The 16,466-nt window shown below is 31.9% G+C and overlaps 2 protein-coding genes and 1 pseudogene across 3 annotated transcripts; all 3 read left to right on the forward strand.

Moving 5' to 3' along the window:
* The first annotated feature begins 1,896 nt into the window (after window positions 1-1,896).
* Window positions 1,897-5,267, forward strand: LOC123892461 (probable jasmonic acid carboxyl methyltransferase 1). The gene is made up of 4 exons (XM_045942239.1): window positions 1,897-1,971; window positions 2,441-2,842; window positions 2,959-3,213; window positions 4,839-5,267. Exons 1-4 carry the CDS (start codon window positions 1,897-1,899, stop codon window positions 5,202-5,204), a joined length of 1,098 nt encoding a protein of 365 aa, XP_045798195.1. The 3' UTR covers window positions 5,205-5,267.
* A 411-nt stretch (window positions 5,268-5,678) lies between these two features.
* Window positions 5,679-7,343, forward strand: LOC123891706 (annotated as a pseudogene).
* A 4,742-nt stretch (window positions 7,344-12,085) lies between these two features.
* On the forward strand, window positions 12,086-16,277 carry LOC123889978 (xanthosine methyltransferase 2-like). 2 transcript variants are annotated; one of them, XR_006802681.1, is made up of 5 exons: window positions 12,086-12,324; window positions 12,821-13,228; window positions 14,572-14,826; window positions 15,398-15,836; window positions 15,961-16,277. XR_006802681.1 is itself a non-coding variant. In XM_045939511.1 (4 exons), the coding sequence occupies exons 1-4, from the start codon at window positions 12,250-12,252 to the stop codon at window positions 15,761-15,763; spliced, it is 1,104 nt and encodes a 367-aa protein (XP_045795467.1). In that variant the 5' UTR covers window positions 12,086-12,249; the 3' UTR covers window positions 15,764-15,893. The 2 variants fall into 2 exon arrangements, 1 of the variants encoding a protein (XP_045795467.1); XM_045939511.1 differs by lacking the exon at window positions 15,961-16,277 and having other exon boundaries at window positions 15,398-15,893.
* The last annotated feature ends 189 nt before the right edge of the window (window positions 16,278-16,466 follow it).

Here is a 16,466-nt window from a genome sequence, read left to right on the forward strand (position 1 = left end):
TGGTGTTCAAGGAAGCAACCAGTAGTTGCACTTTCCTCGCGTGAAGCAGAATATATTGTTGGTTCTTATGCAGCATGTCAAGCCCTATGGATTAACTTAATGCTTAAGGAATTGAAGATCAATGTGAAGAAGCCAATTACACTGCAAATTGACAATCAATCTACAATAAACTTAGCTAAAAATCCAGTGCTGCATGGAAGAAGCAAACATATAGAAGCCAGATTTCACTTCTTGAGGGAGCAGGTGAATCAAGGTAGCTTAGAAGTAATTCATTGTGCTACTGGTTCACAAGTTGCAGATATTATGACTAAGAGTTTGAAGATTGACAGATTTTTGAACTTAAGGAATTCACTTGGTGTGTTCCAACTTAGATCATGATGTTGAACTTGTTGTATAGGTTTGAAAATTAAGGGAGCATGTTGTTTTGTAATTGTTCAAACCTAGTTAAGAAGTTAGTTTCATTTCAAGTTAGTTGGTTGTAACTAACTTGTTAGTTAGTAGTTGGTTAGTTGGTTACTTGTCTATCAAGTTAACCACCTATCTTTTGTTTTCTATAAGTAGGAGTTAGAATAAAGTGTAGACATCATCTCTTGTAAACTTTTCTCATATTCTCTAATCAATAAAACTCTTTTCTTTCTCCCTAAATTTTCTTCTTCTTCTTCAATAACACAAAGTGTGTGTGCTTGTTCTCCAACAAAAATATCATGTAATATTTATGCAACTCGTACATATTTTGCTTCAATGATGATACCACTTTTGGTATCTCACTATTAACAAGTAGTCCGTTCTATATTTATTTTTTTAACTTAAAATTGGTAATATTAAATTGATTATACGATACCTTAAATAATGTATCGTTTAAATAAGGTATCGTATCATCAAATTTGATATCTCTCTGTCACGTTATGAAACTCCAAAGATAAAAATAAATAAGTTACGGATCATTAGTCTATGAAACTCTCTTTAATACTCTTATTGAAATGCTCTAATTTGATGCATTTTAATGATTTTTTTTTTTTACGGAACATTTTAAATGAAATTATTGAGTTGGGATCCTCTCCATTTTCTATTCTTTCCATTTCTTCCATTACCAAAGTTTTTAAATATTTTTGGGTGTATAAATGATATTTGGACCCACTTAATGTCACACTTTTGTATTTATATTCTCAAAACTATATAATAATGGAAGAAATGGAAATAATTAGAAATGGAGAGGATCCTAACTCGAAATTATTGATTACACTATTATTTTACGTTACCAACATATCTTTTAAATTAATTTTTTTGACAACTTTAAATATATTTTTATGATCTGTTTGTTGTTTCAAATTATTCTTTTTTATGATCTGTTACCGTATTGATTCATTTTTATGATCTGATTCAAATTATTCATTAATGGATAACAAAATAACGTATTAATTTTCCTTTTTTGGAATAATGTATTAATTTTGTCAAAAAAATTTATAATGTATTAATTTTAATGAATAGAAATAGTAAACCAACATAGTGTGTCATAAGTGGTAGATACTTGGGTCCCTTAACCATTTGGTCCTCGGTTCGATCTCTGGCCGGATTAGTCTCTGCAGATGCGCGCGGAGGATACATTTGGTTTAAAAAAAAAAAAGTAATTTGTGGAGGGAAGACAACTGTTATGTGATTGTTAATTAGATGATAGTTTTTTTTGACAGCAATTAGATGAAAGTTTAACGGTCTATTTTTCTCTTATTTTATCAATTCATTCATTACCCGATCAATATTTTAATATGTATTATGACTCATTAATTCCATTGACTCTTGTTTTCATTTTGACTAAGTAATTCATTATTTATATATTAGTGTTTTCACTGTATTGTACATGTGTAGTATATTTCTACGTCCACTTCTTAATTCTTAACTATGGCAACAGAACAAGTCCTTCACATGAAGGGTGGCGTTGGAGAAACAAGCTATGCAAACAACTCCTTGTTACAGGTATTATCCACTTATACATAAATCACCATTTTCTTTACAGTTACTAAATTTGACATAGTATTAAAAATCTATAGATGCTTCACGTTGTTGTTGGAAAAGAAGCTTAAATGCTCAACTCTATATATTTTGGTTAGCATGTATAATTATAAGTTTCAAAAAGTCTAAAAAAAAACCGACTAAACATAGAGATTAACCAATCGTTAGTTAGTTCAGTGGTGATTGATGTTGGACTTGGTAAGAAAGACTACGGTTCGATCTTCCGCAACTATGATCAGGAGGGCCCTGAAACCACTTAATGACAAAACTGACCTTCGAACCAGATTAGACGGACCCAATAATGTGCTGAAAAAACGTATTTATCAAAACAATAACATGTATTTTTCAAAACGTATTTTCCAATAGTTCATATCATGCCTATTAATTATTTGGTATCTCATATTAACCTCATCAACTAATTAATTTTTTGCAGAAAAAAGTGATATTGCAAGTGAAAACCTTACTTGAAGAAAATATGATATCGATGGTGTCCAAGAAAATGAATATTTATTGTTTGAGAATAGCCGATTTAGGTTGCTCGTCTGGACCAAATGCACTTACGGTCATCTCTAATATCATGAACATCATCCATAAAATAAGCTTGGATTTAAACCATGCGATAACACCTGCATTTCAATTTTATCTCAATGATCTATATGGAAATGATTTCAATACCATCTTCAAGTTACTTCCTGATTTCTACCGACAAAAAAGAAGAGACAATGTTGGAGAGTGCTTCATAAGTGGAACACCAGGGAGTTTTTATGGAAGGCTCTTTCCGAATAATCACATCGACTTTTTTCATTCATCCTACAGTGTGCATTGGTTATCTCAGGTTAGAATTCACAAACCCTATTTGACAAATTTTATGAAAACAAGAAAATTATTTTATGTTGGATTACATTTACGAATGATTTAACTATATTCCGATGTTTTCTTTTATGTTGTTAGGCCCCGAAAGATTTGGCCAAGAATGCAGAACCACTTAACAAGGGAGACATTTACTTCTCAAAAACAAGCCCTCCATCGGTCTACGAAGCTTATTATAAGCAATTTGAAAAAGATTTCAAGTATTTTCTAAAGTCACGTTTTGAGGAATTAACATTGGATGGTATGATGGTACTAACATTCCTTGGCAGAGAAACTTCTAACTTTAACACTGCTCAAGGTGTAATTGGCATGGTACTCAAGGAAATGGTTAAAGAGGTAATGACGAGGTTTGATAATCAAAAGAAAGAATTACCGTAGATAACACTTCAAAATAAAAATCTTATTAGTTTTTAAACTTGTTTAGTATTTTATAATGAATATAATAACTTCAAAAAATTTAGACTCCCAAATTTCATGCTGAAAATTAAACAGCCTAAAAACAGTTTCATTTAGTTATAAATATAAAATATGACATTTAAATTTTAAGTTTTTTTTTTTTTTTTTTTTTTATTTAGCTGGAAAAGTCGAGGTCTCAAATTCTTAAGAATAAGTTCAATTCATGGCCTCAACAATATTTAGCTTTTTATTTATTTTTTCATAAAACCTGTTGTAATTTGATTTTTGGCTTAAATGCACTTTTGGTCACCCTATTTTCAAAAAAATAAAGTTTTGGTCCCCCTATTTTAAAAACCAACTTTTTAGTCCCTTGTTTTCATTTTTTTTGAGTTTTGATCCCCCATCCTATTTTGGGGTTAATTTTGTTGATGTGGCCTTGAAACTAATGATGTGGCAACATTCATGTGTACAAATTTAATATTCAACTGAAATAATAATTGTTAAATCTTATAAAATATGAAATTTGAAACCTTAATTATCAAACCTTCAACTACTAGAATTTTATTCACCGTCGGAGAGAATCCTTCCTTGTGGATTTCACTAATCCTATGGTTTCCGTTCAAACTCAACAATTTTTGGATTTTTAAAAACGAAAAGAAATTAGAGATGATTTTGTGTTTCAATAGAAATTACTCATACTCTTTAAACTATCTATGACTTTGGATGAGTTTGAATGAAAACCCAAAAATTGTTTTAAGTTTGAAGTTTAATTCTAGATTGGTTTTATATAAAGTTGTATGATGATGAAAGTTGAAGGTTCTTGAAACACAAAACTTTCTTTCAATATGCAATTGTTTGATATGAATCAAAGAGGATCATGTCCATGTTGTGATTGTTTGTTTTTTCTGTTTAATAAATTAGAGGTTGTGAATTTTTGGATTTTTTATTAGTGAACTTTCTTAGGTTTAATTAAATTATTTTATAAAATAAGTTTTATTGAATTAAAAACAAATAATGACATGGATATTAAATTTGTCCATGTGGACGCTGATATGCATTAGTGACAATGCCACATCAACAAAATTAGCCGTAAAATGGAATGGGGGATCAAAACTCAAAAAAAATTAAAATTGGGGGACTAAAAAGTTTGTTTTTAAAATAGGGGGACCAAAACTTTATTTTTTTAAAAATAGGGGGATCAAAAGTGCATTTAAGCCTTGATTTTTAATTTACAAAATGCCTCATAATAAAATTTGTTTTAGGTCTCTAATTATGTTAGACCGACCATGATAACTTATAAAATAAACATGTGAGGAAAACATGTGATTTGTTTTAGGTAAGAAAAACATATTTTACCCTTGTCCTTTTTAAGTTTAAAAGTTGCTCTTTTTAGTGACTATAAGATAACTTATGTCACCATATTCCCAATTTTTGTGACATTTATGTAATTTTGTTTAGTTAGTTTCTATAATTATTGATCCAACATATTATATGAAACTCTACTTATAATTTGATTATTTAACTTATAATTTGCCTTTTGTAATAAGATTCTTTATAATTGGCAGGGTTTGGTTGAAGAGGAGAAATTGGACTTATTTGATTTTCCTGTTTACTATCCTACTGTAGAGGAAGTTAGACAATTGATTGAGGAAGAAGGATCTTTTACCCTTCAAACATTGAAAACTTTTAAAATTGGTTGGGATGCAAACCTACAAGAAGATATTGTTGATTATGTTGTTGATAGCAAAATGAGAGGGGAGTTCATAGCCAAGTATATTAGAGCTGTTTATGAACCTCTTTTAATAGCTGAGTTTGGTGAAAATGTCATGGATGAATTGTTCTCAAGGTATGCAAAGATGATTTCTGAACTCATTGAGATAGAGAATTTGGAGTTTACTAATATTGTATTGTTTGTGACCAAGAATTCTTGAAGATGGTAAGATGAATGTTGGACTTTATCCAGAATAAGATGGTAAAATAAGGTTGTCATAGTTTGATATTTGTCGTTTTAATTTTTGTATGGTCTTATTATATGATTTTAGTTGTTTCTATTTTTAAAATAAACTTATTTTGTAGTATTTGGCTCCTCACTCCATCATTAATTAATATATGATATGACTTGCGTATATAAAAATATGAGAAATTCTTGCATTGTGTGAGTCATCACCTAAACATTAATGGTTACACACAACCAATCAAATGATTACAAGTAATTAATAGAGTAGTAATTAAAATAAATCTCTACAAATTAAATAAGGAAAGAAAAAAAAGTCTACTTTATAAAAAAAAATTATAACCGGTCATATTTTTTTCATTCCAACTAATCTTTTTCTTTTTTAATTTGCTACAAACTAATTAAGCTCTCTTTTTTAATTTTTTATTTCTTTTTTTTTGTTTACAATGACATGAGAATCGAACCCAGTACCTATAACGTATTACTTAAATCCCTCACTATTACACCAAATCCAGTAGCTTTAATTTTTTATTTATTTGTTCCGATTATTTGTATACTAATTTTTCTCCGTGTTTTGGATTTAGGGACTATACAAACTATTATGGCCCTGTTTTGTAAAAATAAAATAGTGGGTAGTTAAACAAGCCATAAGTTATAAGTTCAAAATTTGACATTACAAAACATAGATATATGAATATGCTGTAAGGCATGTGAATCATTTATATCAAAGGAGTTCGCAATTTAATTTAGATTTTGAAGCATGCATGGATCTACATGAAGAGGAGGTTGAATTTTTGAATGCATGGAATTCTTTACTTCTTGAGCATAATGTTTTGGAAGGTTCGTGGTTGCATACAATTTTTCAATTCAAGGAAAAATGGGCATGGGCTTATGTTCGGAAAACATTCACTGCAGGTATGAGATCTACTCAATTAAGTGAGAGCTTTAATGCTGATTTAAAAAAGCATTTGAAGTCAGATTTAAATTTGGTACAATTTTTTACACACTTTAAAAGGGTTGTCAATGGTAAACATAACAATGAGTCAGAAGCCGAATATGACTCAAAACATAAGTTGCCCAAATTGAAAATGAAGGCTCGTATGCTCATTCATGCCGGAGATGTTTACACTCCAAGAATTTTCCAGGAATTCCAAGAGGAATATGAACAATATCAAAATTGCTACATAAAGGATTTGCAAGGAGGTTTGTATGTTGTAACAAATTGTGATAATGCAAAGGAGAGGAAGGTAATTGGAAATCTTATGGAACAAAAAGTCTCTTGTGATTGTCGTAAATTTGAGACACATGGTATCTTATGTTGTCATGCTTTAAAAGTTTTAGATGTCATGAATATTAAGTCAATTCTTGAACACTACATGCATACTCAAGTGATGGACAAGAGATGCAAGATTGGGAAGGTATTGGAAAGGGAGGCATGTTGAATTAGACATAAAAGCTAATTTCATGATGCGATACAATGAGTTATGTCCTCAAATGATTAAATTGACCAACAAATCTTCAGAAACTCATGAAACTTACACATTTATGTCCAAAGTTTGTGAAGAGTCTAGGAAAATAATTGATGATATGTTAGCCAAAAAGCATGTGGATGGAGAGGTTCATGTATCCATATCAATTGGAAATGATCAAATTGATAATGTGGACACGGTTGGCATGGCAAGAGGCATAAAGGCACGAAATTGTTCACGGAAGGGTAAAAAACGATATTTATCTTGGGTTGAGAGATCAGCAAAAAAGACAAAGAGGTACTCATAATCACAAAAAAAGAAAAAGACACAATCGTTATCGGTAAGTTTTTTTTATTAATGTATTAAATTGTGTTTAACCATATCATATGTTTATCTTTTCTTATTTTATACTATTATATATGCAGCAGCAAACTACAATCCAAGAGACGCAATCAAGCCAAGTAGACAATGAAACTCAACATCAAGCTACCGTCCAAGCAACGCAATCACACCAACTTAATAATAGAACTCAGCATCAACCTACAGTCCAAGAGACGCAGTCACACCAAGTTAACAATGGAACTCAGCGTGAAGCTACAACCCAAATGACACAATTTGACACATTGGAATTTCAGTATTTCTGTTAGATATATAATGTCTAAGTATTTTGATGTATTTGTTATGAGACATATTTTGTAATATGACTATTTATGGAGTAATTTTTTATGGTTTAATAATTTTTTGAATTATCAGGAATTTAGGATGAGATACTCTTCTATTTATAATATGAGCATCTTCACCACCAAGTTAACAATTTGAATTATCAAGTTACATCAGTTTGTACTAGCAGATGGTGATTTTCTAGTATAACATATGGTAACAGTATGTATGTGTTTTAGATTGTCATTTTAGCACTTCTCTACATAAAAATAGTGAAAACCATGTTTTGTCCACATAACAGTGAGAAACACTCTGGGATAACACTGCAATTTATCATGTATACTGTCTAGTTTGTTTACAGCATAAATTGAATCAATATCTTTTTTCTTTTCTTTTTCGAATGGCACAAATTGAATCTATATCATTTCAACAAATTTCAAAGAAAGCATTTAAAAGTCAAACACCTTATATAAACTGTTTTAATTCAAATGCAGTGAGAAAATTCCCCACTTCATAGTTACAACAGATGTACTAATTTAAATGGATTGAAAAATTCTCTTTTTATATAATCAAAATCGGGAGAAGTTATTATACATAAGTGTAATCCTTATGCATGGTACATAAGTCAATAACATCCATTAGATTGAGCATCCAGATGTAATAATCCTAGCCAATTTCAACTCACACACTCACACCTAATCTCACACCCCCAAATTTCTCACGTACCCCCCAAATTACTCGCGCACCCCCAAATTTCTCGTGCACCCCCCCCCCCAAATTTCTCATGCACCCCCCAATTTCTCGCGCACCCCCAAATTTCTAGCGCACCCCCCAAAATTTTTCACGCACCCCCCAGATGACTTGTGCGCCCAATTTTTTTTTAACCCCCCATATTTCAAGCCTAAACCATTTTGCTATGGGAATGGTTTCAAAAATATACACTCCAAAACCATTAAGTGCATAAGATGGTTTTGAAGTACAACCTATAATTAGAATCATAATTGTTTTTTTTTTGTACAATTATAATCATTATTTAAAACCAGTTAAATGGTTTCAGATAGTTATACACTGAAACCATTTGTATTGTAAAATGGTTTTATGTGTGTTTTTATGGTTTTAAAAATTCTGGAAACCATTATGTTGGTTAAATGGTTTCAGATAGTTATACACTGAAACCATTTGTATTGTAAAATGGTTTTATGTGTGTTTATATGGTTTTAAAAATTCTGGAAACCATTATGTTGGTTAAATGGTTTCAAATCACAATTATTGTTTGTATTCTAATTATAGGGTTGTACTCTAAAACCATCTTATACACTTAATGGTTTTGGAGTGCATATCTCTGAAACCATTCCCACAACAAAATGGTTTAGGCTAGAAATGTGGAGGGGACAAAAAAAATAAAATTGGGGGGCAAAAGTCATATTGGGGGTGTGCGAGAAATTTGGGGGTGCATGAGAAATTTGGGGGTGCACAAGTAATTTGGGGGTGCATGAGAAATTTGGGGTGTGCTAGTAATTTGGGGGGTGCACAAGTAATTTGGGGGGTGCACTAAGTAACTTATGCATGGTGCATAAGGATAGCTTATGTATAATAACCAAATCTATTAAAATTCATCTTTGTTTCAACTCAAATGCAGTAAAAACTGCCAGAGTCGTGATGGTGAGATGGTGTGTGGAGAAGAATGGAGGAAGGATGCCGCTGTTGTGACGACGGCGAGCGGCGGCGAGGGGGAAGATGAAACAATGATTGTACAGAGAAAGAAGAAGAAGCAGCGCGTGTGTCAGAGGAAAACCGCCGCCTTATGACGCTGGGTTGCTTTGCAGCAGCTTCGACATGGTTGGGTTCTGCAATTGCGGCAAAACAGGCCGGCGAAACGGCGAATGCGAAATGACAAGATGTTGAGGTGGCTTGTGTGCTTGGTGGTCGATTGAGAAAAGGAGAGAAAAACCGCCGCCCTATGACGGCCGGAAGTGGGGGCAGTGACGGTGGCTGAGGTTGACAAAGTGAAGAAGGAAGAAGATGGAAAGACAACACAAAGATCACGCGCGTGTATTCAGTTTGTTTTGTGTTGTTTTTAATTTTTAATTATTTAATTAAAGTCATTAAATTCTAACCATCAGATTCAATTTTGCCACATGTCGTCAATCAATTAAAGGAAAAGGAAGAAAAGGAGCCATAGGAAAAGGAGCCAAGCTGCACTCCCACTCTCTACCTCCATAAATCTTCTCAACTCGTGATTAATTTTCCCTTACCTCTAAGTTGTGCAGAAAATTGATGGAATGACTTAAGAGTGTGTTTGGATGAGGGATTCTAGAAATTCAAGAGATTTTAAATACTAAGCAATTCAATTGAATTCCCTTGATTTTCAAATTCCAGTGTTTGGATAAAGTGTTGAAATTCCATCAATTGTAAAATTCTTTGTTTGGGTAATGTAATTGAATTTCCTTCATTTAATTTTATTTATTTATTTTAATAAAATCGACCCTAAACCCAAAAATTGGCCGAAAACCCGAAAAAATCGGTCAAAAACCATAAATTGGCTGAAAACCTAAAATCGACTATAAACCATAAAATCGGCCGAAAAACCTAAAATCGGCTGAAAACCATAAAATCGGCCGATAATCCGAAAAAATTGGCCGAAAAACCTAAAATCGGACAAAAACCCTAAAATCGACAGTAAACACAAAATCGGCTGAAAAACCTAATATCGACCAAAAGCCCTAAAATTGGCCGAAAAACTCTAAAATCGGCTGAAAACTCAAAAAATTAATCGAAAACCCAAAAATCGACCGTAAACCCAAAAAATCGACCGAAAAACCTAAAATCGGCGAAAAATCCAAAAATCGATTAAAACCCCAATATCGGCTGAAAAATGGGTTTATAGTCGATTTTAGGTTTTTCGGCCGATTTTGGGGTTTATAGCCGATTTCAGGATTTTTGGTCGATTTTAGGTTTTCCGCCGAGTTTTTTGGGTTTAGGGACGATTTTAGATTCTTCGGCCGATTTTTTTGATGTTGGCCGATTTTTGGTTTTTCGGCCGATTTTTTGGGTTTTCGGCCGATTTTAGGATTTATAGTCGATTTTAGGTTTTTTTGCCGATTTTTCGGGTTTCCGGCCGATTTTAGGGTTTATAGTCGATTTTTTGGATTTTGGCCAATTTTAGGTTTTCGGCCGATTTTTTGGGTTTTCGGCCGATTTTAGGGTTTATAGTTGATTTTTTGAATTTGGCCGATTTTAGGTTTTTTTGCCGATTTTAGGGTTTATAGTCGATTTTTTTTTTATTCTGGCCGATTTTAGGTTTTCGGCCGATTTTTTGGGTTTTCGGTCGATTTTTGGGTTTTCGGCCGATTTTTTGGATTTTCAGCCGATTATAGGGTTTATAGACGATTTTTGAAATTTTGTCCGATTTTAGGTTTTTCTGCCGATTTTTTGAGTTTTCGGCCGATTTTAGTGTTTATAGTCGATTTTTGGGCTTTTGGCCGATTATAGGTTTTTTCTGCCGATTTTTTGGATTTTCGGCCGATTTAGGGTTTATCGTAGATTTTATGTTTTTCGGCTAATTTTAGGTTTTACGATCAATTAATAATTTTTAAAAGTTTATGGATAAGAAGGAATTTCAAATTCTTTGGTTTTAGGTGTCATTTTGAAATTCTCTAAATTAAACTTGAACAAAATACTTCATAAATTTTCATCATTTTGAAAATTCTTCAAATTTTCATCCAAACAATGGAATTAATCTCAAATCATTTGAATTCCCTCAAAACATTACTTTACCTCAAAAAATTCCCTCATCCAAATCCTTCTATTTTCCTCTTAGCTCTCTACTCTTTCTCTTCTCTTCAAACCCTTTTTCTAGCTCTTGCTCTTGCTTCTTTTCAATCCTCCAAAAATAACCATTTCACTCACTTAGGTTTTTCACTTACATGACCAATTCCCTTTTAAACTGGGCTCACTAACCACACTCTCTCACTAATAGGCCAACACCTCCTACACACTTAGCCTAATTAATGAAATCCTAATTAACAAATACAATTAAACACGCGAGCAAGCCACTTAATTAAATAAAATGAAATAATACTAAAATAACACTAACAAAAAATCGGAGTGTTACAACTGTCTCCCACTTAAAGAATTTTCGTCCTCGAAAATTACCTGAATGAAATAGCTCCGGATAAGACTCATTCATCCAGCTATCCAAAAATAAACATAAAAAATTCTACATACTACCATTGCTTGACAAAACTAGTCTATTTTAGTCAACACAATTTCGTCTACCATTAACAAGAGATTAAGGATGATCATCAATTCCTCAATTTGTCAATAGATTGCCGATAATTATGATACCATCTTTACCAAATTGCAATACCGCTTCCTTAGCACGAAACATTTGTTGCGCATCATTCCACTATAAGTGCACCACCCCTTCAGCAAGTACAATCCAAGCCATTACACTCCAAAAGAAGTTGTCATCTCTGCCTACAAACTTCACTAATGTCCATGAGTTCTTAATTTTCATTGCACAAATGTTTGAAACTAAGTTTTATAGTCCTATAATATTTTTTTTTATGCATCAGCGACAAAATTGACATATTTTGTTACACTGGTTAGTGATCAAAACACTTGTCCTATAACATTTTTTTACACAAGACACTTGTCAATAATTGGGTCACTCTGTTCCCATCACGCCCAACATGGCCAATACTATAATCCTATCATTCCTAAATCTAATCTCATCTACAATACTCCCAAAATTGGTTTTAATCTCTCTCTCTTTTATCTTTCAGAGTTCTAACCAGATCCAAAAACAATCCTTTTCAACTTCAATATAGGTCAGACAACAATCCTTCAATATAGTTCAAATCATAGTTAATTACTTTTATCCTTCAATATATGACAATAGAACGAATCCTTCGAATGAAAGGTGGTGTGGGAGAAACAAGCTATGCAAATAACTCCTTATTACAGGTATTATCTTCATTTTCTATTTTAACTTTATTGTATTTATCCTGTGCCAATTTCGGTGGGCTAAGTCTATTCAAAAAAAAAAAAAACTTTGGCTTTAAATTGGGCCTCCACAAGTGGGCGGTGGGATTGACTCCCTTGAATTAGTCGGTCCTAAAGCCGAATACCAATTTTCTTTTAAAAAAAATTATTGTATTTATCCTCACCATTACCACTCCCTAAAGACCAAGAGAGTTGCATATGTTATAGATTTTCATCGATACATGCATTCTTATATTTTCATTGCACAAATGTGTGAAACTGCACTTTGCCTGTAGCTTTGCAATCTTTGATCTAAGTTTATTGAATAATTGATGTATCTAGTTTATTTATAGTTTATAGATCAATTTGTAAGCCTTGTGCTTCAGTTCTTGTTTTTAATAATTTTACCTTAAACTATTTTCATTTTTTTCGTCATGCCTTAATATTCATGATAACGATCTATCTAAATTTAATGCAGAGAAAAGTAATAATGAAAGTGAAGACCATAATGGAAGAGAATTTGAAACTTTTTATGTCCAACATAACTTCTGATGATTGTTGGAAAATAGTCGATTTAGGTTGCTCTTCAGGACCAAATACACTTATAGCCATCTATAATATCCTGAACATCATCTATAAAATTTGTTTGAAGTTAAATCACGGGACACCTATGTTTCAAATTTATGTCAATGATTTGTTTGAAAATGATTTCAATACCATTTTCAAGTTACTCCCTGATTTCTACCAAATTATACAACAAGAACGAGGACACAATGTTGGAGCATGTTTCATAAATGCAACACCAGGAAATTTTTATGGACGACTCTTTCCCAATAATTATATTAACATTTTTCATTCCTCTTATTGTCTCCATTGGCTATCACAGGTAAGTACCACTAAATCAAGTTTAGTTCTTTAATTTCAGCATGCTTTACCACTTCCATTTTTATCTATAATTGAATACCTTATATATATATATATATATATATATAAATAGAATATCTAATTTTCACTCGATACCTTAAGATATTGAATACACGATTCATTTTATTTATATGTTGTTTGACATGCATTTTTCTATCTGGAATAATGCTAGCAACACACTCTTTAACAAACACACTCCAACACACTCTCTTTTATTGATTGAAATTCACATGGGTCCCATAAAAAAATGTGGACCCATATAACTTTTATGGGACCCATATAAATTTTAACCAATAGAAGATAGTGTGTTAGAGTGTGTTTGTTAAAGAGTGTGTTGCTAGCACTCCTCTTTCTATCTGATGTGAGATTTCTTACTAACATTGACACTCCAACAATTTTCTTCAAGTGTGAATCACTCACCATTCATAAAAATCGTCGACTCATATAACACTATTGGGTCAATAAAAGCCTAAAATAACACTGAAAAATACAAACATGGATTTGGAACCTTTCCAATTTTCCCTCATGTTTGTTATGTCAAAATGGTAATCCACACTTTCTATTGATCATGCTCATGAGCTTATATAAGCCAAGCACCACATATAAGCCAATGAGCCAAAGTACAACATTTGTATTGAGCTTAAACACATGAGGCCCAATACCTAACAATGTTTTCCCTCCTTTTGTTTAATCAAATGGTTGGTGTTGGTTGATTCTCTCTCTTCCTTCATATATCAACTATCGGATTAAGCAAAATGAGAGAAAAAGGAGGAAAAATTGGAGATGATCAAAATCCATACAAACACCACTCCAAAGTCAGTTTCAACTGCATTTCATACTCCAAACTTCTCAAGTTCTCCTTGAACGCGTGTTAGACACCGCTTAACGATGTCCAATACAAATACAAAATATTATTTGTGTTGGACACTCATTAAGAGGAATTCTAACATAGGCACAAACCTAAATAAAAAATATTTGGGCACACACAATTGAAAAAATTTAAATATAAAATAATTTAATCACATCATTTCATTATCTTTTCTATTAATTTTTTAAAATTTGTGTGTGCGCGTGCCTAAAAATATAATATTTAGGCTTATGCGTAAGAAGAATACCTTCACCCATAAGACATGTCTTAGACACATGTCCTTAAGATCAAAGAAATTTTTCCAGTAAGCTGCCTTACATATGAAATTTCCTTTACATATTTTAATTTATTTCTTTAATTTTATTTCAAAAAAAATAATTTGTTTCTTTAATTTAACTTTTCTCCTTTTAATTTGTTCTTTAATTTGACGGTATTAGGCACCGAAAGATTCAACCACGGAAGCAGAGCCACTGAACAAAGGAAATATTTGTGTAACAAAAACAAGTCCTCCATCAGTATATAATGCATATTTTGAGCAATTTCAAATAGATTTCAAACATTTTTTAAAGTCACGCTTTAAGGAACTAGCATCGGGTGGCTTGATGGTATTAACTTTCCTTAGCAGGGAAACAAAGTATGAAATCACTTCTTGCGAGGTACTTAGCACGGTTCTTAATGAGATGGTACAAGAGGTAAGTAAGGTTTATATGAACTTATGAAAATAATAATCTTATTAATGGCATTGTGATATTTTCTATAAGTGAAATGCTTACCTGTGTTCGGGGACACTTGTTAAGATGTCACTCCCTAGCTTGTCATGTGGCTGAAGTGAAAATACTCCTCTTGTTAAGCATATTAATAAATACATTTTACTTTGGACTTTATGATTTCAATACCTTAAAAATGTAAAAAGATTTTTTTGTGTTTGATTTTTTTTTTAGTATGTTTAATTAGTACTCCAAAGGCACACGTTAGCATAACTTTTTATTTTATAAAAAATTATCAAATTTTATTTTTAGTCCTTGTATTCATTATTTATCCCATATACAGCCGTGTTTTTAAAACTTATAAAGTGACTAAAAGTATTTTGTTTTTTGTCAACAAAAAAAAAAAGTATTTTGTTTTTGTAGTTTTGCAATGAGCAAAAAATTGATACATGGACTAAAAATGAAATTTGAGATATTTATATGAATTAAAATAAAATACTTAACGTTTTCTTTAACATGTGATTTGTCTTTTATAAGATTCCTTTTTTATTTGTAGGGTTTGGTTGAAGAGACAAAGTTGGACTTGTTTAATTTGCCTATATATTATCCTACAATAAAAGAAGTTAGACAAGTGATTAAGGAAGAAGGGTCTTTTACCCTTCAAACATTGAAGACTTTTAAGATAGGATGGGATGCAAACCTTCAAGAAGATAGAGTTGATTTTGTTGTTGATAACAATATGAGAGGAAAGTTCATAGCCAAATATCATAGAGCTATTTTTGAACCTCTTTTAGTTGTAGAGTTTGGTGAAAATATATTGGATGAAATCTTCTCAAGGTTTGCAAAGTTGGTTGCACAACTTATGGAGTTAGAGAGACTAGAATATACTAATATTGTATTGTTCATGACCAAGGATCTTTAAAAAATAAAATATCTTGGATAAGGATTTGCTTATAGGAACCTTCTCTCACGGTTAATCCCATGTCGAAGCTATGGTTGGTGATGTACATTAAGTATCTTCATGAATGACATGTTTACTATTTTCTCTTTCATATAATCAAGTGTTCAATTTTGTTTTAATGATTCGACTAATCTAGTTTTTTTTTTTTTTTGTCTTAGATGAAGTGGTAATTTACTGGAATTAAACTCACATATAAATGTGAGATCCCGGGTCATGACTTCCGGCCTAATAATTTCGACATTTTGTCAGTTGAGCTAGGACTTATGGGACGACTGATATAGGTTCTACTACACATTTTATTGTTATTGACATTACACACATGTTATTGTTAATGCCATATTAGAGTGGTGTGAAAAATGGTCCAAATGTCATATTATATAAGTGTCATCATATGAGAGTGGTCTTATTTGAGTGTGTATTTCTGGATCCTACCGTGTATAGGATTCTAATATAGTTGTAATTGGGTTGTTTTATCCTAAGGACGGTGTGGTTGATAGTCTCCTTATATAATTTTAGACAGTGTCGATCGCGAAATGTCTTAAAAAGAGCAATCTAGTCTGCGACTCATTCTCACAATTGGTAGTTGAAAAATTATTTTAAACGGTTTTAAATCCGGTAACAAGGAACTCCTCTTCCTCACCACTTGACCAACTATCTATCATAA

This window comes from Trifolium pratense, linkage group LG6 (genome assembly GCF_020283565.1).
Source record: "Trifolium pratense cultivar HEN17-A07 linkage group LG6, ARS_RC_1.1, whole genome shotgun sequence".
Lineage (NCBI taxonomy): Eukaryota > Viridiplantae > Streptophyta > Magnoliopsida > Fabales > Fabaceae > Trifolium > Trifolium pratense.